Source organism: Corvus kubaryi, unplaced genomic scaffold, assembly GCF_017639235.1.
Source record: "Corvus kubaryi isolate FWS band 111438036 unplaced genomic scaffold, C.kubaryi_AGA036_p1.0 37396, whole genome shotgun sequence".
Lineage (NCBI taxonomy): Eukaryota > Metazoa > Chordata > Aves > Passeriformes > Corvidae > Corvus > Corvus kubaryi.
This window is the reverse complement of record NW_024581135.1, coordinates 10,895,822-10,918,054: the sequence shown is the minus strand read 5'-3', so window position 1 is coordinate 10,918,054 and position 22,233 is coordinate 10,895,822. Positions and strand designations below refer to the sequence as shown.

General features: G+C 46.1%; 2 protein-coding genes across 6 annotated transcripts in view; one reads left to right on the top strand and one right to left on the bottom strand.

Moving 5' to 3' along the window:
- The window catches only part of SLC49A4 (solute carrier family 49 member 4), a 52,144-nt gene extending 44,313 nt beyond the window's left edge, over positions 1 to 7,831 (top strand). The window contains exon 9 of the mRNA XM_042040454.1: positions 105 to 7,831. Coding sequence (XP_041896388.1) covers positions 105 to 220 — 116 coding nt within the window. The 3' untranslated portion in view covers positions 221 to 7,831. The remainder of the gene's footprint in view (positions 1 to 104) is intronic.
- Positions 7,832 to 14,054: 6,223 nt separating this feature from the next.
- The window catches only part of SEMA5B (semaphorin 5B), a 271,422-nt gene continuing 263,243 nt past the window's right edge, over positions 14,055 to 22,233 (bottom strand). For 4 of the 5 annotated variants that reach the window (XM_042040534.1, XM_042040535.1, XM_042040536.1 and 1 more), the window contains one exon: positions 14,055 to 20,228. In XM_042040534.1, coding sequence (XP_041896468.1) covers positions 20,073 to 20,228 — 156 coding nt within the window. In that variant the 3' untranslated portion in view covers positions 14,055 to 20,072. Of the gene's footprint in view, positions 20,229 to 20,694; positions 20,765 to 22,233 lie in introns of all 5 variants that reach the window. The other variant, XM_042040538.1, reaches the window with a different exon arrangement.

Sequence of the window (22,233 nt, the reverse complement as noted above, 5' to 3'; positions counted from 1 at the left end):
GAACACAGCAATTTCCTTCAAACCTGCCATCAGTCCGAGTTTTGGTTGCTTTAAACACAGAACATGTTTGCTAACTGAGGCTGGGTCTCTGTTCTGCTTTACAGAGTTTTCCTGGTTCAACTGGTGCCTGCCAGGGTCGTGTCTGCTCAGCCTGCTCCTCATCCTGTGCTTCCGCGAGTCCTACGACAGACTCTATCTCGACGTCGTCGTCTCCGTGTGATCACGCCGGACTGGTGAGGGCTTGGAAGAGACTGGAAGTCGGCTTTGCAGCCTGCACATCTGCCTGGATTTGCACAGCTGAACAGCAGAAAAACAAAGAAATTTCAAGACTTACTCATGGCTTTATTTAGAGAGGGTGAGGGATGGGTTGTTCTTACATTTAAGACCATCTTGATTTGCCATAAAATGTGGAACTGGAGTGGTGATGGTTACACCGAAATGCACAAAGAGAATCTCTCTGCTGTCCAGGTCCCTGTGCCAGGGCTGGGGCTCTCTATTGAAGAGGCTGTTGATGTAGAAGTGAGGTGTATGTTGTGTGTGTATGTGTGTGCCTGTGTGCTGACTCACAGTTATACACACCAGGGTACCAGTAATCTTTGGAGTCTTCTATCAGAATAAAAATAGGGAATAATCTTAACAAAAGGAAAAAAATAAGGAAAGAAAACAAAAATCTTTTCTTCAAAACTTCTTTAAAATCACTAGTCATTTATATATTGAATGTCCATTAAACGGTTAAGCTAAAATGATTTGGTGCTTGTACACTACACTTACATTCTGATAAAGTGAGTTCTGATATAAGACACTGGTACCAGGGTTTTTAGCCATACTAAATATCCCAAATAATCCTTGCAGTGTTATTAGAGGTGTTTGTTATCACCCTGGAGCACAAGTAAACAATATCTTTAGCTGCCACTGAATCCCCAGCTGCACTCACAGTCCTCTCTGAAATGCCACTGTGGTTCCGTATCTTCCGAATATGGAGCATCTGTGGTGTACTGGAGTGTCACTCTACGTAAATGTTTTTGTTCTAAAGGCCACCACTGTGTCACCTTTCCATCCTCCATCTCCAGTACTGCCTTTTTTACTGTTTGTGCCACTGAATACTGTGGGTGTGGATGTCTGAGTCCTGCTAGTTCTCTCCTGATACTCTAAGGTGTGTGTGGTTTTTAGGATTAGTTTATGATTGAGGGTGCCTAAACAATATTGCTTGTAACCCAAGTCTTGAGAAATCACTGTTTCCTAAAAAAACCCTTTCTAGTTGAGGAGGTGCATTGATGGCGAAATGACAATGAGTTTGACAATGAGGAGTAACTCATGAGTTCTGGCATAATATGGGAAATTAATGCCAGCTCTTTTTATTGGTACTAATCTGTGGTCCTTCTGGCCCTTACTTGAACATAAATATTAAAGACACTTTGAATAGTTTTTTAACTCAATTTTTAAACCTGCTAATAATTTCTTAATTATATTCTTAGATTTCAGTTCAGCATAATTTAAAATATTTCTGTATGTGTGTGTTCAGTGCTTTGTGTTATGGGAGTGTGTTTGTGTGTGTGTGGGCGTGCATATTTATATCAATGTATACACAAATAAAACTTATATATATAAGAGATACATATATATATATATAAGTTGTGCAAGGGTATGTATTTCCCTAGGTTTACTCCAAGTGATGCTGTCTGGGAAGGTGATGTGCCCCTGTTTGTGACCAAGCCCGTCACTGCCGTGAGCGGGAACGTGTCGTGCACTGTCCGTGACAGGGATTCTTTTCTGGGGTGAATGATCTCCTGTCATGGCAGTTCTGTGGCAGGGGGTGGGTGCACGTGTTGGAGGCTGTTGTGCAGGGCTCTGCATCCCTAGAAGTTGAATCAAGCACTCTGCTCCTGTGTGGGGCTCTTCTTTGCCCCTGGGGTGACACCAACACGGTAAGCTCACTGAAATAAACCCAGAACTTCCTTTCAGACATGGATCTGTTCCTTCTGCCTGCTCTCCTTTTGCAGAGAGAATACACCTCTAAGATTTAACTCAGGAGTGTATCTGTGCAGTAAAATAAAACAAGCTGTTCCCTGCTTTTATGTTTTCAGAGGAATTGATGTACTTACTGTAGTAACTGAAAATGGATTTAGCTCATTGCCTATATCAGCTCTAAATGATCTTTTCTGTCTTGAAGCAGGTTCTTTGTGGCAGTGGAGCAAACCTGCATAGGGACAACTAAATCAGTCTAACCAGCATGTTCAGATCCACTGGCATCATCCTCTTACTTTTCAGATGAGTAGTGTTAACTGTCCAGCTTCTTTTTACTATGTTTTAGTGCCTGGAATAGTTTCAGTATCCAGTATCTGCTGCTACCTATTGTCTTCTGAAACGAAGGATCACTTGCCAAGAGTCTGATTGGAGTTGCATTGTCATGGCAGAACTGCAGGCTCGGATGGCTCTTCAGAGCTCTCTTTCTGCAATTTACTGTAGCTATATAAAGATTAAAATTGCACAGCTCAGGCACTGTCCCGAGTGACAGAGATTTCTAATCCTTTCACTTTCCTGACTATTTTAAGATGGAGAAGCATTTTACACAGTATTCAGACTATAATCTATTCTGCCTCTGTTCCAGAAGGCATCAAACAATTCAAAATATTTGTCAGTGCTTCCAGATGCAGGCTCTCCGTAGTCAGGGGAGAAGAGTGAACCTCTTGTTTTAAACCCTGTTGATTGTTTTTCTGAGTCAGTGTGAATGGCTCACTGTGACTCTGATGCTTTGGTAGCTGTTTCTCTGTGTGGTGGGTTGACCATGGGCGGACACCACGTGCCCACCAAAGTTGCTCTGTCATTGAGCTCCTCAGCTGGGCAGGGGAGAGAAAATACAATGGAAAGCTCATGAGTTGAGATGAGAACAGGGAGAGATCACTCACCCGTTACCATCATGGGCAAAACAGACTTGACTTGGGGAAATTAATTTACTAGCAATCATATCACAGTAGGATAATGAGAAATAAAACCTAATCTTGAAAACACCTTCCACCCCATCCCTCCCTTCTTTCTGGGCTTAACTTTATTTGTGGTTTTCTCTCCCTCCTCCCTGCAGCAGCACAGGGGGATAGGGAATGGGGCTGTGGTCAGACCATCACACATAGTCTCATCCCCTGAGAAGGACTCCTCACATTCTCACCTGCTCCAGCATGGAGTCCCCCCCAGGGGAGACAGTCCTCCACGAATTTCACCAGTGTGGGTGCAGACTGTCGGGAACAATCCTGCCAGCAAACCTGCTCCAGCCTGGGCTCCTCTCTCCATGGTGCCACAGGTCCTGCCAGGAGTCTGCTCCAGCAGGTTTCCCACAGGCCCACAGCCTCCTCTGGGCATCCAGCTGCACAGCGTGGGGTTCTCCACAGGCTGCAGGTGGATCTCTGCTCCCCTGGGGCTGCAGGGTCACAGCTGCCTCACCATGGTCTGCATCACAGGCTGCAGGGGAATCTCTGCTCCAGTGCCTGGAGCAGCTCCTGCCCCTCCTGCACTGACCTGGATCCCTGCGGAGCTACTTCTCTCTCCAGCTGCAGTTGCTGCTGTGCAGTAACTTCCTTTCCCTTCTTAATCTGTTGTCCCACAGGTGTTATCACCATGTCTGATGGGTGCCTTGGCCAGTGCCAGGTCCATTTGGAGCCTGGCTGGTGTTGGCTCTGTCACTCATGGGGAAGCTTCCAGCTGCTTCTCACGGAATCACCCCTGCAGCCCCCACTGCCAAAGCCTTTCTGTGCAGAGCCCATGGCCTGTGTCTGTCTGGCACTGCAGTGTGGCCTGAATTCCAGCCATCAGTGCCCCTGCACCAAAGCAGGGACGTTCTCCAGGGCTGGGCAGCCCGGCTGGGCCCTGCTGGAAACCTGCGCTGGGTTCACTCTGCAGTCAGGGCTCAACCCGACTTCCAGCAAGGCTGATGGAAGTCTGCCCAAGTGAAAGTCAAAGGATTGCTCCCAAATAACTTGAAGTTGTGCAGGACACGGCTGCATTCCACAGACACAGTGTTCAGGCTTTAGGATTTTATTAGATTAGCAAGTCTGGCTCAGGATGGAGGTGAGGTTTGTAAATGTGCTTGCTGAGATCTACGAAAAATGTTTTATCCCCATCTGTGCCCCACAGCAGCATCCTTCTGTGGAGGAGCAGTCCATTTCCTGTCAGTAATGCAACTCTCAACCCATAGAAATATTTTTTGGATAAGCATTATCACTGGGTCCACCCTTGTTTGGATTTAGCAAGAGTCCAAGCTGCCAGGATACCTGAACTTCATTGGAAGTTTGAGTTTGAAGCGCAGGGAGAGCCCTTAGCAGTGCTGATGAAATTAGCAATAGTGCAGAATAGGCTCAAAACAGTTAATATTTTTCTTAATAATGAGAGAAAGTTCGAAGTCTCTCTAACTTGTACCAGTCACAGTGTTGGCTGCTGCATGGCCTGTGACTTGCAAGCAGAGGAAGGTGCCCTGAGAAGCCTCGGAATTTCCTTCTCTTTGTGGCCTGTAAGGTCACAGCCCTGAAGAACATCTTCCCCAGCAGTGCTGAGCCCCTTCATACACAGGTAATTTTGCTGTGGTTTGTATTGGGAATGCTGGGAAGGATGCTCCATAGTGACCGCTCTCTCCTAATGGTTCATTTTAAACATGGGCTGCTCCTCAGGTTTCTGTTTGGCTCTGTGACACCCTCAGTCCAGCTTCCAGTGCTGCTGGCTCTCCTTCTCCTGAGCTGTGGAGCTGTGCAAGCTCCCATGCTGCTCATGGGGAGGCTCAGGATTAGAAAATGCAGGCTCCGCTTACAGCACTGGTTCCTGTCTCTGGTCACTGCTGTTACCCATTAGCTTCCCCTGGAATTCTTTGCCTTCCCTTGGGGCTGCCTGCTCCCCTGAGCTGGAGGTGTGGAAAAGAGCTTCCTTGCTTCCAGAGCAATTTTACAGGGATGGGCTGGCTGGCCGGCCATGTACTTAATATACATAAGACCAGGGATTTTTTTAGAAAATCATGCCAGCTGGAAGAAAGTGCAGACCCAAAGGATTCTGCACATATTGTGAATAGATAATCTGTTACAAGCAGATTACAATTCAGGTAATTTACCTGAAACTTATGATTTTAGCTCCCACACCTAGAGAGGCTGAGCAGATAGGCACCATATGTGTCAGGTATTCAGGCTCACAACATCACAGTTATTCCCAACCATCTGACAGAGCTTAAAGGAGTGGGAGTGGGACAACTTTAATCTTGGTGTGGGTTGGAAAACCCCAGACTCTGTCCGTGTTTGTAGTGCTAACCTGGGGAGAGCAACAGGTTGGATTGAGTAAGGGGAAGCACCCAGTTCCAGGGGGCATTTCAGCGCCAAAATATTGCATTGGATTGATCAAATCCATATAAAATTTGAATTTTTGTGGTGATGGGGATGTTAATGTTGGGCTTGTTCTACAGTAAACTGAGCAGATGACTGTGTGGCCTTGCGCTGCAACAGAAACAAGCTGCATTGATTGATGTGCATGCATTGGCTGTTGCAAGAAAGGGAAATGTGATTTAATTGTCAGGAGTGACTGAAATATGAATGGGAATTACACAGTTTGCACAGTGGATAAAACTGCTCTGTAATGGTGTGACAGCAGGGCTCTAATTGATCATTTCTTCTGTTGGGTCACTTGCAAATTAGTAAGTATCTCTGACAAAGTCATTTTTATGTTTCATTAGTTTTGAGGAGGTTCCTTTTATACTAAGTATGGACCATCGTAATAACGTGGTGAGGTAACTGCTACACTGGTGTGGAAACCTACACCAGTACTGGGTATTGATTTGGTTTTTGATGTTGATGCTGCCATTCTTGGGCTTGTTAAAGCACCACATGACATGGGAAGAGCAGGGATGTGGGGTGTGCAAGGAGGTCACTGTGTGTGGGTGCACGCTTGTGTGAGGGCAGATGCCAACCCTGCCAAAACACACAAGAACTTTGTCACCTTCCATGGGTCCCAGCATTCCAGCTGTGACAGGAGAAGAGGGAAATGCTGCCTTGTGGCTGCTGCCTCCTTTCCAACAGAGAGACAGCCAGGCAGCCTCCAGGCTCGCTGCTTCACGTGAGGGGTCAGAACCATCAACACAGACTCCATTCACTTCCCTGCCACCGTTACTGCTGCAGGGTGGGTTGTGGGTGGCACAGGAACATCTGCCTTGCTTCCAGGAGTGTCACTTCAGCTGGCAGAGAATTGCCCCAGAGCAGGCACAGCCCCAGTGAAGTCAGAAGAAGATGTCAATCTGCTTACAATTTTTGCAGTTTGTGTTTCAAGACAGATGAAACTAATAAATAGAGGAAGAAGTGTAACTCTGTCCAAAGTTTTGACAAGCAAAAGCAAATATTTGCACAGATGTGCTGGCTCCTGCCAATTACTTGGGATTGCAATGTTTTTGGATCAATTCATGCCCCCCACAGCCCCAGCACTGTTCCTTCACTGCTCAGCCCCAGCAGCACTGTGGGAAGCTTCAAGCCCAGGCAGAGGGCAGGGACTGAGGCACAGAGGGAGAAGGGAAGCGCTCAGCCAGGATGCCCAGGAGGGGGGATGTTGGGCACCTGGGTTATTTGCACTGGAGGGGTGTCTACTTCAGCCCAGTTGTCTCAGAGCCTCATTTTTTCCTTCCTCAAGGATGAGTTTCTAACCTTCATTTTCTGTTTGTGACGGGATTTGTGCCGCAGGGACAGGGACACCTCCGGTGGTGGCACAAGACGAGGAGGCGCTGGTTTTCCAAGGTGCAGCAGGGAAGGCAGGTGGGACTTGCTCTCTGCAATAACAGCTTTTCCCTGCACCATCTCTCTCCCCACTGGCTTCCTCCATGTGATTTATCCATTTGTTACATCTGGACAGACTCACTGCACTCACTTTGTATTGCTACATGAAGAAAATACCACCAGCAAAACCTTTTTTCTTTATGGGAAGCTTTTCCCTTCAGGCTGAGGCCACTTCTCCAACCTTAGTCCATGTGTTTATTAAAGCCACAACAACCCCAAGCCCATGTTTTCCTTCACAGAGGGGATGTGCAGGTTTGTGTGGGACAAGTCAGGGGCCGTGGGGTGCCTTGCTGTCCCCACCTGTGCCAGGGGAGGGGGATGCTCCATGTCCCTCTGCAGCAGGGACACCCTGAATGTGCAATATAAACCAGAGTTGGGTTCCCTGCCCCCTCCCTGCACACAGCTCTCCTGTGTGCCCTGACCTTTCTGCTGTCACCTGGGCTGAGCCAGCCCAGCAGAGCTGTAGGGTGTCCCCACAAGCAGCCTGCCATCAGCTCCTGCTCCCTGGGGACAATGATGCATTTTCCAGACATGTTTCTTTTCTCTGCCTGTGATACTTCCTAGATCAAAATCTCTTTTTCCTCTACCACATTTAATGTCTTCCGCTGTGCATTTTAGAAAGAAGTACTTGATAAGGTCTTAAAAAACAGCTTTTAATTATGGGACACACCTAACAGTTGGGGTTTTTTGAACTGCATGAACATATGGAGAAGGAAGAGGGTTTTACATGTTGGAGAGCATCTTTGTAAACTATCCTCGACTTGTAAGACTGTTCAGTTTTACTGGAGTTTGTATGCATTTTACTTTTGTAATTTTTTAAGTGATTTGATAGAATTTTATTTTAGGGCAAATTCTACATTTTGTATGCGATATTCTGATGTGGTGTATTTTTATTTTTGAGAAAATAATGTTGAAACCACTACATACTTGTCAATGTAACATGTCCACTGTGTAATTTCTATTTAAAACTGGATTCTGACCATGAAGTGTGTGTTATTTTACGTACTGGTTGTTGCACATTAAAGAGGTTACTCAGTTTGCTGCCATCACTGTTCATCACTTCCAAGAAAGCACAAGAGAATAGTTTATTTCTGCCATAACGCTGCCAAAACCCACTGCAGATACTGCTACGAAATGGGGGTTGTTTAGTCTAAATGAATGTCGCCTCATCCAACCTCCCAAGCCAGCCAGTGGAAAGATTTCCATGGCTCTGAGTGAGGTTCTGGGGTGGGGGTCTGGCACTGCTGGTGCGCCAAGGGGTGCTGGGCTGGGGCAGAGGGTCCCCAGCAGGGAGGGGACTGAGGGAGGGGAAGGGCCTGGCAGTGGTGGCAGCATCTGCAGCCCCATCAGAGTGTCATGACTCTGATTTCACACCCTGATTCCTCCAGGCTCAGGGCTCAGGATGCTGCAGGCCAGTTGATTTTGCTGCCTCCCACCATCACTGTCTCCACTGGGGCTTTTAGAAAGGAGACCCCTCATAACAACTTTCCTTGTGTTTATCCTGCATTTAATTGAAACGGACCCAACCCAGCATCTTTTGATCCATGTTTATTTTCTAGGACCAGCTCTTCAAGAACGCCCTGACTACTTACCAGGGCAAGTTTAAAATAGCCTCACATCCTATTAGTGCTGGGAAGAAATCTGTCAACTCTCATGTCGTGGAATATGTGGGCCCCACTATTCTTAGCAACAGTCTCTTTCCAGGCTATATATGGGAGCTTAAAGCGCCTCCAAAGATACGGTTCCCAGTTGTATTTATCTTTGCAGTGTTACAGAAACCTCCATCCTTAGGGGAATACAGCTGAGGGTCTGCCTCAGAGCCCTGATGTAGTTTTGTGTGTTGGTGAAGCCCCTGTGCTCCTTCTTTCTCAGTTGTTTTCCCCAGTTTCTGTTTTATCCTTGCTGTTGTTGAAGTCTGCTGTCTCCCCAGCACTGAAATGACATTTATTCTGTCTTTCCTGAGGGAGTGCTGGGTGCTGGCATCTCCCCCTTCGACTGTGCTGCAGTTGCATATGGGGGAGCAGCTGGGCTGGGGCCAGCTGGCTGAAAGCTCTTGGTGCTGTGCCCAGATGTGCCCAGATGTGGGTGAGCTCTCACAGATACCTCATGTCTAATGGCCGTGGGACCAGCAGAGGCTGGGGAAAAGGCTGGGGCCACTTTTAAGTGCTAGGTCTGTGTGCTTTGGCATCTTTGGCCTGCAGCCCAGCACCAAGGATGCTGATGCTGGGAAGCATGAGCTGCAGTCCCCAAAGGCAGATGGAGCTGCCTTTACCCTCCTGCCATGGGTAATGAGAGCTGAGCAGCTGCAGGGCTTTACCTGCTCCCAGAGCATGATCTGGGCTCCCATCAGGGACTTGGGACCCAAGGCACTCACCTTCAGCTGGCACATGCCACTGATGTTACTCTGCACCCACCACCACGTGAACAAAAATTTCCAACCACAGATTTTTTTTTTTTTTGCCACAACTTGAGCCGACAGAGGGGAAGGTCCAGAGTGTGCACCGTGCCAGGATTCCTCATGCCAGCTGCCAGGAGCAGCACGCTCTCCTTTCCCAGTGCAGGCTAGCCACCCGCTGAAGTCATCCTTGGCTAAGGGCTGCAAAAAACACCTTAACTCTTCAGAAGCCTATTGAGCATGGGAGCAGGCCCCACAGCCCTGGGAGGCTTCGCAGGTCCCATGGCCACAGTGAGGTCTCTTTGGGAGCTTTCTTGCTTTGCTCCATTTCTTTGCTCGGTATCTGCAGGCAGGTCTCAGGGCTGGGGGAGCTCTGCCAGTGGCACCAGGACAGGCTGGACCCCTTCCATCCCTCTGTCTGTCCATCCATCTGCTTGGCCACAGACTGACTGCCACGGTAAGTCCCTGGCTCAGGCACTAGAAGGAGTGGGCAGGGGACACAAACCTCCCCACGGGCAGCACAGGGGGGTGGGGCTCAGGCAAGCACAGGCAGAGGAAATGTCCCAGCCAAGGAACTGCCCCCACCATACTCTGAACCTGAAACTCTGCCCAGGGCTCCCCTAAACCTGCCTTTGATTGCAGAGCCGAGGCTCAGGATTGTGGATGTAGCTTTGAGGCTGAGTTTCAGTGCTGGAAGAGCAAAGGGTGATGGTGGGCAAGGAAAAGGCAGCTCTGAAGGGCTTGTGGTGAGTGGATGAGCAGCAGAAGTGTGAACTAGATCAGCACAAGCTTGTACAGAAATGCCTTCACTGCCTCTGATGTGCAGAAAAGAACATTTTGAGAGAGATTTTCAGCGTAGGTCTGAGCCTATGGCCAAGCACTGCAGCTCATCCCACCTTGTACACTCGGTGTGCTAGAGATGGTTTTATCTTAGCTGGGGTGGGCTCTGGGGCTCCGGGCTGGCATGCAGAGTGATGCTGAGAGTACAAGTTTGTACCTGTTCACTCCCAACCCTCCTTGGCTCCAGCAGCACCTGGCACAGTGGGGACTGCCAGGGACTGAGCTGCTCCCCAGAACAGGCAGCTCTGCCAGGCAGGGAGGTTCGCCTCCTCCAGTGCCACAGGAGTGATGGATCAGCAGAAGACAGCAGTAATTGCCAGGAGGCTTTCAGGCAGAAAGCAAGGCTCTCACTCGAGGACAGGCTGATGTAAGTCAGCATGTAAATTGGGGACAACATAAAAATAATTCCAGCCGAGCTCCTAGGACAAAACCTATGAACAAAAAAATGTTGTTGCTAAGAAATGTGAAAACAGAAAACAATAATGTGGCTCCTGGCAGGGTAATAAAAGTGCATCAGTGTTGTGCCTGCTCTCTCGTACAGATCGCTTGCTCGTTACAGTAAATTAAGTACTGCCAAAATGGGTACAGTTTTCTCTGTGGCCATTGATGCTTCACATCATGGAAATATCAAATGTTTCTGATGGCTGTTCATTACCCTGCGCTTGAGAGGGGAGCAATCCTTTGCTGACTCCATTATTTCCATGACAGCAAGGAAATGACTATGGGAGGTTTAAAATGAAGGAATACAGCAAGGTTAGATGGATTGAACCTCACCAGCCTGTTGCTGTTCAGCATGGTCGATGCTAGTCCTGAGTCTGGGAGACACCTCACTGTCTCCAGAGTGATGGAAATCCAGGACTACTTTTTGCTTCCAGATAATTGCTGGTTTACAAACTGTGAAGTTTGACCTTGAAAATCTCCAGAGATGTTATTTTGAAGGGTGACTATGTTGCAGCACAGCTGCTCAGCCAGAAGACTCTTTCCACAGCTCCCCACAGACAGGAGGAGCTTTAAGTGGTTGCTGGATTCCAGATCTGCCTCAGTTGGTGAGAGGACCCAGAGTTGCACCTTCCATATTCTGTAGTGATCCACACTGTGGAGCTGACAGATGGATGTGCCTGGTGTGCAGCACAACAAAGTTTCCTTGTCATCTCAGTAGTTCTAAAATGAAAACCAGCTGACTTTACACACCTTTGAGTTGCTGTGAGGTGTCAACATAGGGCCAGTCGGAACAAAAAAAAGGTGATAAAACTCTGGGTCACAAAATAAACCCGGCCTGTGATCACACTGGGGCAAGCAGGGAAAGGTGAGAGTCTGCCCAGCTGCCAAGAGCCAGCTTTACATTTCTGTCACAACACCAAAATCACCTTTGTCTGGTTCAGTCCTTTCCCCAGAGGAGAATGGTTTGGTTTGGAGATACTGTCAGCAGATTGAAGGGTTGAAATCTCACCAAAGACACGGGGTGTGTGCATGCGGTTGGGTTTTTTCCTTTGGGCACAGCTGAACTCTGTCACCCTCTTAATTAATTTGAACCTCAGTTTTTTTAAACAGAAAGTGCAATGACAACTCTGTCAGTGGTTTTTTTACAAATGAACAAAACAATCCATGTCAAAATGCATTTCAGCTGTGAGCAAAACAGTTTGTAACCAGTCTCCAAAGCTTTTGGTAACTGAGCTGTGTGTTTGGGAGTGTGTGGTCCCTCAGCTGTACCCTCAAGGGGGAAGCACACACGAGGTACCATGGGGAGCAGAGCTTTTGCAGTTGAGGGTTGACTCTCACACACACTGAGGAGGTGCTTTCTCTGTGCTGATCTTTGCAGGATGGCAGCAGGATATTTCTTATTTCCATGCTAAAATCAGACTGCAGGATATTTCTTATTTCCATGCTATCTGCACGATGTGGTGCCTGTTCAGAGGAGGAAATTAACTTGCTCTGACTTGCTCTGGATAATGCCCTGGTGCCTAAACACATCTGCTCAGCTGCTCTGTGGTGGTTAGAACTCATTCATCCGAGTCCCTGCTCCAGCGTTTTCACTAACACCGGTGTTACCTGGGCTGGGCTGCAGTTCCCTGCCCCTCCTCACCTCCACAGCACCGAGTGGTGGCAGTGCCCTTGCCCAGGCAAGTGCCTCACCAGCCATGGATATTTCCATCCCTTGATAGAGAAGAAAGCACCAGCAAATGGGCTTCATATGGAGGGGATGGCTGGGACGGGTTTGTCACTGCAGCCTCTGGCTCAGCACGTCCCCAAGGGCCCGACTGCAGGGGGCTGGGAGGAAACACAGAGACCAGACACGAGTCATGGAAGAAACTTCTGCTTTTTCCTTTTCCTGCATTTTTTATACTGAACCTCTGAGCACTACCAAAGGCAGGTTGGAGGGGGCTGTGTGGCCACAGCTGTATCTGTGGTCCCCCCAGACAGCTCCACAGCCTGGCCTGGGTCCCTGCTTTGCCCACGCTGCTGGGGGTGCTCCCACACCTCATGGGGAACCCACAAGATAACGAAACTTTCTCTGTTTTCCACACAGTTAAGAATTACAGAAGGAAAAGGGTACAGTTGGGATGCACAGTGAAGGTGAGACAACAAAATTTACTGAGGATACAAGTGAAACTGTTATGTTAATGAATCAAATTAGCAACTAAAGAAAATGTGGTGGTAGACAGATTTAAGGGAAATTGGAAGTTGGTTCCAACGTGATACTTTGCTCTAATTGTATGCAGAGGTATCTTGATGCAAAACAAAAGTGCTCAGAAATGACCTCTCTGTGTTATCATGCAAACTGGGAAAAAAAAAATCCATCTTATTCACAGCAAGTTTGTTTTTACTGATCTTGTGCCTCTCAATTACTTTTTAATGGTCTGCATTGAAAAGAAATTCCTGTATGCGCACTTAAGAATACGAAAACACCCAAATGATAGGCTATGATTTAGTAGGATTAAAGTATTATGCATGCAGGTGTAGCACGTTTCAGGTTATTAGCAATCCAATCTATTTTTTACGACATTATGGTGTAATTTTCTGTATGGAACTTCAATATAAGTCTTGAGCTGCATTGGAACATAAACTAAAATGTTCCTGACTCTGTCACTTTTCATGGTCTTTACTTTGATTAATAAACGCAACAAGAGCTATAACGTTCTTCAATACGAGGCTATGATCATCCTTCAATCAAAACGTGTCCCTCAGCTTTTTACAACTTTTTGCATCAATATGTAGGGCTTGAGCAGCAGCAGTGACAGGATTCCACTGCAGCTGAGCATGTACAGCTCAAAGGCTCTGCAGAGGATGAATGTCTTTTTGCTGGCTTGGCATGGAGAGCAGTTGTGCCCTTGGGGGCTTGGTGTCAACTGCGGAGAGCTGAGGAGCAGAGGGGAGTCATGTACTGCAGATCTGGACAAGGATTTGGTACCCCAGATTTCATATGTCATCTTACCTCAGTGGGCACCTCACTCAGAAATATCATTTTTGAAAGGCACCCCAAGTTTGGTGCCGAGCTTGTGATGGGGGGAAGGGAGCCTTTGGTGTAACATTCAGTAACACAATTTGGTGTCCACAGAAACTACAACTCCTGACAAATATAATCCAAACCTGAGCCTCAGGATGCAGCCAAAGTGCAGACAGGGAGGAACGATGGATGCTGCAATTCCCCAATCCCACTCAAGCAGCTGAGTGGATTTTGCATTGCATTGGCCACCAAGGTGAGGAGGAAGCTCCTCCTCATTCCCGCTGGCCCGTCCAGCCAGCGCTGTCAGGAGCCCCAGCCCCGCCACGCATTGGCCACGCAGGGGAAATAACTCACAGGCTTGTCAGGTTGGTCTGTTTTATTTCTGAATTATTCTTTACATTGTACAATATATAAAAATACAGAGTACCCAAAAAAAATTCACAGTGTCTAAAGGCAGTGATTACAGTCTAGGTCACCTTTATGCTAAAGTACCATCAAGTTCGATTGCATAGGAAAGGTGATGTGCCTTCACAACAGAGTCCAATAATACTCTCCAGGTTTTGTTGTTTTGGGGCAAGCATTCTGTGTTCACATAATCGTTTCCCATGGATCCAAGATCCAGTATTGCATCTGTCACTCTCCCACCTCACCTACAAGTTAATCCTATCATTTCCATCTCACATACCATGCATCCTCCCTAAAGCTTCCTCTGTGGGAATGCTCCTAATTAAGCACATGGCTTTTAGGTATGGACAGGTCTGGATGCTGTCTAAGGAGGGGTGTGGAAAGAAAGCACACTGCTGTACAGCTGGCTGGCTTTTACATTGTTTGACATTTTGGTACTAATAACATTTTTGCTCCAGTTATTAATGGCCCGTCCATGCCGACCTCTGCTTGACTCTGTGGCCTGAGAATCAGCAGCATCCTGCTGACAGAGGCATCAGAACCAGAGGGCAGTGTTAATACTTTTCATGACCAGATTTGTTTAAAACCAAATCGTGGCTGGGGCCTGCAGAAAGCCAAATGCTGCTCTTGTAGCACTGAACCTTCTTGAATAGCAGGGGTGAGTTTGCAGCTGAGGCTGGAGGCAGAATGGAAAAAGTAACAGGTTCAAGACCCAAACGTACATTGAGTGGTATTGAGCACTTACGTTTGTGGCTATGTAAATAGTGGGTTGCTGGTTTTGCTCCTCCAGCCAGGATTAATGCAAACATTAATTTTTTCCAAAGGGTCCAAAGAAGGAATTTCCAGGCAGAACAGCTGAGACTGGGTAAGTCCCACAAGGACCCAGTTCCAGAGGGATTTCTGCCCAGCTTTGAAGGCTCTGACAACCAGGTAAAACAAAGTTGGACAGAAAGCTCTCTCACCTACCCCCAAACTGCTCTTGAAGCCACCTGAAGCTTCCTTCTAAAAAGCTTAAGGGAAGGATTTACCTGTTGGGAGTTTAGGCCTTGGTCATGAGGACATTTAAGTGATTTGTTGGAGAAGAATGAATCCCTCAAACCTGATTACTGGGTATTTCTCTGCCATGCCAGACAGCTCAGAGGGTGCTGTGCCCTGCCGTGCGTAAGGGCTGGCCCGTGGGGCTGGTGGGGTGAGAAGTGGGCACAGAGCCTTGGCCACCGACACAGAAAGCTCCAGAGACACCCATGGCACCAGGTGCCTCCATGGCCTGGTGGGGTTTTTTGGACCCTTCTGAAAACCAAAAGCCATGGGTTCGCAGGGCTTCTTTTCCTAAATTTCAGATAAAACCTCCTGGTGTGACTGTAAGGCAAGGCTTGTAATGCTGATCAATAACTCAGCAGGCAGTTACTGACTTCTTTAACATGGGAGATGACATTTTCCCCATTCTAACAGAGCATGTCTTTTGCTCTAATGGTACAAGACTTGTTACTCCTACTTGCTATTTTAATTTTCTTTGCACAATTACTCCCTACTTATAATTACAAAAACAATAGAGTGATACACATGAGAAATTTAGGAGGCTTATTATGAAAATATAAACAGTATCAAGTATCTCTTTCTTTATAACTCTTAACCAGAATGATTTAGGGGATAATCAGCATTTCTAACTAGAAAAATCAATTTACTTTTCAATTAAAAAATTATATTTCATTTACCTCAAAAGTGGGTTTTTAAACCTAATGGAAAGGGCATTAGATTTTTATAGGGTTTTTTCTTCAGTTTGTTCTTGTGGAATTTGAATACCAGCACTGCCTTTCTTATTCTAAGTTTCCTCTGCAGGCATTTTGCTAAATATATATATTGCGTGTGTATATATTATAAATATATACTGTATCTATCCACTGATAGATGTATACACTGTTACAAAAAGAAGAGTAAGTTGTTACAGAAACTTTACATTTACATTTTTATATATATATTTATATATATATATATAACTCTCCCCCACTACATTTGGTACAAAGAATAAATCAATCTCAGTGGACAGCAGTTTTCTCTCCAGGTGGGCTGAACAGCAGATTATCACTGGAGGCATCAAATTGTCTGCGTCAGACACGGGCTCCATTCCTGCTCTCTGTTGATTTCAAACCAAACACGTCATTTTCTGAACATAAGGCAGTAGGAACAGTGGTGGTTAGACCATAAATGTTATTCTCCTATAGTATCTGTACAGGTCATACATTTAAGAGCAGCCCTGGCTCATATGCTGAACATTCAAGTGCACCTTTAAAGCAACAGCACCTCTTATGTGATGGTTTGATCCTCAAGTGGTTTGTCTGTCAGTGAGCTGTGAGTTACTGGCAACTGCTCAAGGAAAGCCCGACAGCCAGAGCACAACATCCCTGGATAACAGCACTGTGCACACCCCCTCAGCTGGGAGGAAGGCAGCCACTTCCATGGAAAAAGAGAGAATGGCCTAATTACAGATGTTTCTACTACATACTTGGCTGTAAGATTTCCATCATATTTCATGTACTGTACACCTGAATCCTGTCCAAAGGGTTTGCAGAGACACAGTGTCTCCAGACCTACACAGGAACCACCCAGGGTTCCCTGTCTCAGAAGTAAAAGAAAAAAACATTTTTATATATATATATATATATATATATATATATTTATATTTTAGCTTTTTCTTCCTGAATTTTTTTTTTTTTATATATACATATAGTATAATGAACTTTCTGGAAGGGAATGCTCCCAGAGGAAACACATTTCCACTCTAGTTTAAGATGGTGTTAGGAATAGGAAATCTTAGCAAGGGTAACATCCAGCTGCAGGAGCAACTCAAACTTCTTCAGATATTACAGACCTCATGCTCAAGGTGCCAAATTACCTGGATTGCAAGAATATCCCTGCACATGGTGTCATTAACCTGCCACGCATTAGAGAGCTCATAAAAAATGCAACTCTCACACCACGTTAACATCGTCCTTAAAGAACTGCACTCTCCTGCAAACATTAATTGAGTAATACAGTGTTCTGATTTCTTTTTTTCACTCTCTCCTGGATTCTGCTTTCTGCTTGAATGGAGACTACAGCCCCTTGCTGTGATTGCCAATTATATGAAAAAGGGCTGAATCCATTTGGATGGCTGATAAGAAGGAATGTCTTGATGAAACGATAACCACATGCACCACCCTCACAGCACCTGCTCTCCAATAGCCTACAAAATAGCCACCTCTTGAGCACAATGGCAGTAATCACCCATCTTGGTCACTTGAACATTTAAATAATTTTATCTGCTATATGGTACTCTGGGAAAAAGAAATCAGTTTACTTCATATTATTCTGTGAAGCCAAAAATGGAAAAAAAATTTAAAGGGGGAGAGGGGAAAAGAGAAAGGAAAAATAGAAAACTGAGATAATTGCAAGGTTTGACTGACTTGCATCCCCTCAAACTCCAGCTGCAATCTTGCCATGTGCATGGTAATTGCAGAGTGTGTTAATACAGGGAATCTTCTGACAGGGAACCTCAAAGATGGCTTTGATTTTACAATGGCTGGAATGATCCTGGGAGCCAGTATTTTCTCCTGAATCACATAAATTAAAGCTGGGAAATCCCATCCTGATAGTCTGATGTAATAATTTCCAACCCCTGGGCTACATACTTGTTAGAACTACTTTAAGTCAGGATTTTGTGTTGCTGAGGGGGATATGGAAATTCAGTGAGACAGAGTGAACTCCTTATGGCATGAGGCATGAAGTCATCACTCCTCAAATGGGATTTAGGGGCCTGGGAAGAGCCTCCCTGCAGGCTACCTGCTACCAGTGTGCTATCCTGCTTCCCTGGTGATCCTGCTCCACTCCTGCTGCTCTTGCCCGGCTGTGCTGCTGGGGGTTCAGGGCTGCTGAACCACTGTGCCAACTTGGAGAGTTGCAGCAGTTGCTTCAGACAGTCTTCTAGGTCTGCATCAGCTCCTGACTCCACTACTTAAAATCTATTTAAGGGCATCTCTCTCTCTACCTCTGTCTCTTCTATTTCACCTGGTGAGACCAGAGCAGAAACAGGATGAGCTGCTAAATTAGAAAAGCAGCTGCTGAAAATGATGGGCACTGCTGAGCCTAAGGTGTCCTCATGGCAGTGCTAATAACCCCACTTTATTACAAATATCCCTACAGCCTTCAATCACTGCAAACTGAAGTCAAACAAAGTAATTTAGAAATGGGAGGCTATTTTACTCTTGCCCTCTGGTCAAACTGCCATAACACACAGGCTTGCAGAGCCATGTTGGCTCTTCCTCGCAGGAAAAGCAATATACTTGTCACGAGCAAACAGTCTTTCTTCATTTCCTACCAGCTGCCTACATGAAAGAGCTGAGTACACGGCCCAAGCTGGGCTTCCAAACAAGCAACTGCAAAGGAACAGCACTGAGAAACAACTGATGTCGGCTCACAGCGAAATCCGAAACCAAGCACGGACAGACAGGACTGCTGGGAACAGGCCGAGCCTGTGGCCAGGCACTGCTCAGGGAAGATGCAGACAACAAAGCCAAGCTCAGGACCACGTGGAGCTCATGCGTATTTCAGCGTGTACTTTTATCTCATGCTCAGTATTGCGACATTCTAAAATACTTAGCATCAGGAGTTCATCATAAATATTTAGAAACACTGAATGATAACAGCGGTGAACTTGTTCACGTTGCTAACACACTGGATGTAGTTGTACATTAAGCACCAGCAATAAGTTTCCTTTTGGCCAAACAATTATGTCAGACAAACATCTGGTTGTAGACAACATGGCTTCTGCATCAGACTAATACAGTTCTTATAGACACAGTCACACACATACACAAAATTACATTTCAAGGCTGGATATACTGTTTGGTAATGCTACCGCTCTAATTTACTTCAATAGCTGCAGCAGCATTTGTTTGTTGGGTTGTTTTTTCTCAGAAAAATTAAAGAAATATTGGCAAACAATGCACATTACTCAGCTGTGTTACTATTTCATAGAGTACTGACTGGAAGACGCTGTAAGAATGTGCAGCAGACTTTCTGGGTCATGTCAGACTATGGAAACATTCCTTAAAAAAATACCTTCCCCCTGCAAAGTCAGAATTATTCACTTTTGGAAAGTATATGAACTAAAACCCAATAATAAAACGAGAGGAAATATTAGCCCAAAGCATGGTGACTTCCCACAAGAAGAGCATGGCCTCTAAATTTGCCTCTCCTGCCAGACACAATCAGGATCACAGCTATAACAAAAAGAGTTAACACTGTCTCAGAAAAAAAGAAAAAGGAAGAAAGAAAAAAGCCCATGGCTCTTGTGCGGCAATCATCACATCTCTTTTTCCAGTGATATAAACATCTTTGTTTGTTAGGCACTCCAAGTTCATGTCTCCAATGTTATTCCAACATTTATTTTTCTCAGTGTCTCACTGCCTGTATAATTTTCTTTTAATTAAGACTGGAAACATTCTGGAAAGCTTCTTTGGATAATGCACTTCATTTGTGTGTTGTTTCTCATCAGCAGAACTGCATATTACCAAAGAAGGCTGCAGAGAGTATTTCCTGTAATATGAAAAGATTCTGTTGAAGATACAGGGAACAGTGCCCTAGAAAGTTACTACTTTTTTTTTTTTTTTCAGAAACTTAAAAAAAAATCAAAAATAAGAAAAAGAAAAGGAAAAAGAAAATGTTCTTCAAGTTGTTGGCATGATGGAGTCCTGTTCGGCCTGTCCCATGAGGTGTGTGTCATCCAGTGCACCACTGCTGTCCTGGCTCAGGAAGGATGCATCCAGCCCTGCTCCAGGAGGCTAACTCTTGCCTTGCTTGGAGTGCTGCCATGTGTTGTGTGTGGCTGCTCAGTCCACACAACTGTGTGCTCAAATCCAGCACACAGCCCCTTCCTTGACAATCTCAGCCTTGGACAGCACACTGACCTTCCAGCCATAAACAGTTGCAGTAGAACAGCCATCTCCAGCCAAATATCCACAAAAGCTCTGCAGAACGGTCCATATGCATTTTTGTCCTTGTAAGGAGATGTGCTGTTTACAAGAAACACAATTAACCAAAGAAAACAAAAAAGACCCTACTGTACAATATTTACATCTAGAGGCTGGGCCAGTATTTGGTCCATAAAATCAATTAAAAAAAAATCATATAGGAAGTTATCCAGTCCCATAGGATCTGTCCATCATCAGCTGTTGGTAAAGGTCCTTCCAGGGGAGGCCTCGGGCCTGTAATCATATTTATTCAGTGTACTGGGATAATAGGTTGTTGTGTACACATTGGTTTGCTGCAGCGGGTAGAAGTTGGTCCTGTCGTCTGGTATCAAGTTGTTCTTGTTAAGTGTCTGTAAAAGAGAAGAGGAGATGACAGGCATGGCCACAGTGCCACACAATTTGTCTTTTCTACCTGCAGACACCTCCCTCTCACCTGCCTTCTCCAGCACGGACTCTGCTGCGGCCACCACCACCTTCCCTCCAGCTGGGAGAGCAAGATGGTGCCTCGCGCTCACTACGGGGCTGGTCTGGGGGACCACAGCTGCTGCCAGGTCTCCCTCAGCGGCCCTGTGCTCAGCTGCTGCTAGGGATGGACCCAGAGCCCTCTCCAGGGACACGGAGTCTCCTGGTGGACGGCGTGTTGTCTGAACACCATTGTCACACAAAGCCATGCTGGGCCTACACGGAAGTTGGTGGTTAATGGCAGCGCTCAGTTCTAACCTCATCCAAAATGCTCATGGTACAGCCTGTGGCTCCCTCTCAAACCAGGTGCCAAACGGCAGCTTTTCCTCTTTGGAAGAGCAGGTGTGCATTTACCTGATCTCCATCTCCATTGGTAGATATCCAGGTTTGGACCCCCCGATATTAAGTGTGTCACTTCTGTAAGCTACAGTATAAGTAACAAATCATGGTCACTTTTGGAAAATCTAAAATTACTTTAAAAATTTTAACAACCACGTAACAATTGTTGGAAACAATAACATAAAAAATGAGAACGACAAATGCCCGTTTTACCACAAAAATTTAGAAATGTTTTTTTTCTCCCTCCCCTCTTCCCACCAACAAGCAGATGTCCCCCTCTCCCCAGATTAAAGCCCATTGCTATGCCAGCTGTTACCTATGTACAAGGATAAAATCACATATTGTGTGTGTGTGCAATAATTCTATGGAACTTTCTCCTACCTCACAGTCATCTGATTTCTGTGAATTTGTCTGAGATACTTCTATCACAGTTTTCTCAACTAACCCCTAGCTTAAACTTCTTATGCCTATCTCTGGTCTGTGTCACTCCAGCCTTTAATGGCTGTTGTGCAGGGAACTCACTCCTTTGATCTGAGAGTCAACACTAGGCATGCTGCTACAGCATATCCTTATCTTCAGGGAACATTTAATTAACAGCACATTTAAAGAGAGTATGAGCATCTCTCCTGCCAGGAGCAGAGATGGAGAGGTCTAATGAGCCAGCTAGTCCTGGGCCCTAATGGTTGTTCTGGGCCCTAATGGTTGTTCTGCCATGATCTGATGCTCCTTTAGTGATGAACCACTTCACCTCAGTTCCCCCTTGAGACAAACACCTCATACCTGACCCAGCTCAGGGCAAGATGAGAACTAATTAACTAACGCTCGAGTCCATAAACTACCCAGCTCATTTAGCTTTACTCGCCCATTGAACTTCAGGCAAAGTGGCTCTGTCAGCAAGGTGAGAAGTCTCTGTTCTGCCTGAGGGCAGGTGCAGATGGAAATTTCTGGGGAAGGCTCTGTCCCCCTCAGACCCAGCAGCAGCAGGGTGACCTGGCAGCACTGGGTTGCCTATAGATGGGGAGCAGGGTCTTGCCCTGTGCATATGCCTGCTGCACAGTCAGGGTTTATCCACATCCCAGCTGTGACCACTGGAAGGATCAGGTACCCCTGGGCTCAAAGACAAGACCACAGGCAGTACATTTATCTCCCTATTTCTTTGTAATCAAATCATTTTACTGCATGGGGAGGGGGAGAGAGGAGGAAGAAAAGAAAATGTTTTCTTTTAATCGCAGACTGACAGCTACAGCTACCCTGGGAGCTTACAACTCCCAATTTCATACAAGACGTTAGGAGGAAAAGCTTTCCTGTGACAAAGCTACCCTGGCAAAGAGATTTCCCAATTGCTGAACCACTGAATAAGTTTTTCAGAAATGAGCACTGCCTGAAACATCTCATACATGAAAACTGGAGAGACCCAGCCCCCTCCTGGTCCGACTGTGATCTCCCCCTGCATGGAGTCTCTAAAATGATCCTGCAGCACAACACTTGTAGGAACCAAGGAGAGAATTTGTATAGGCATGCTCCAAGTGACAAATATTTCCAAAAAATGAGAAT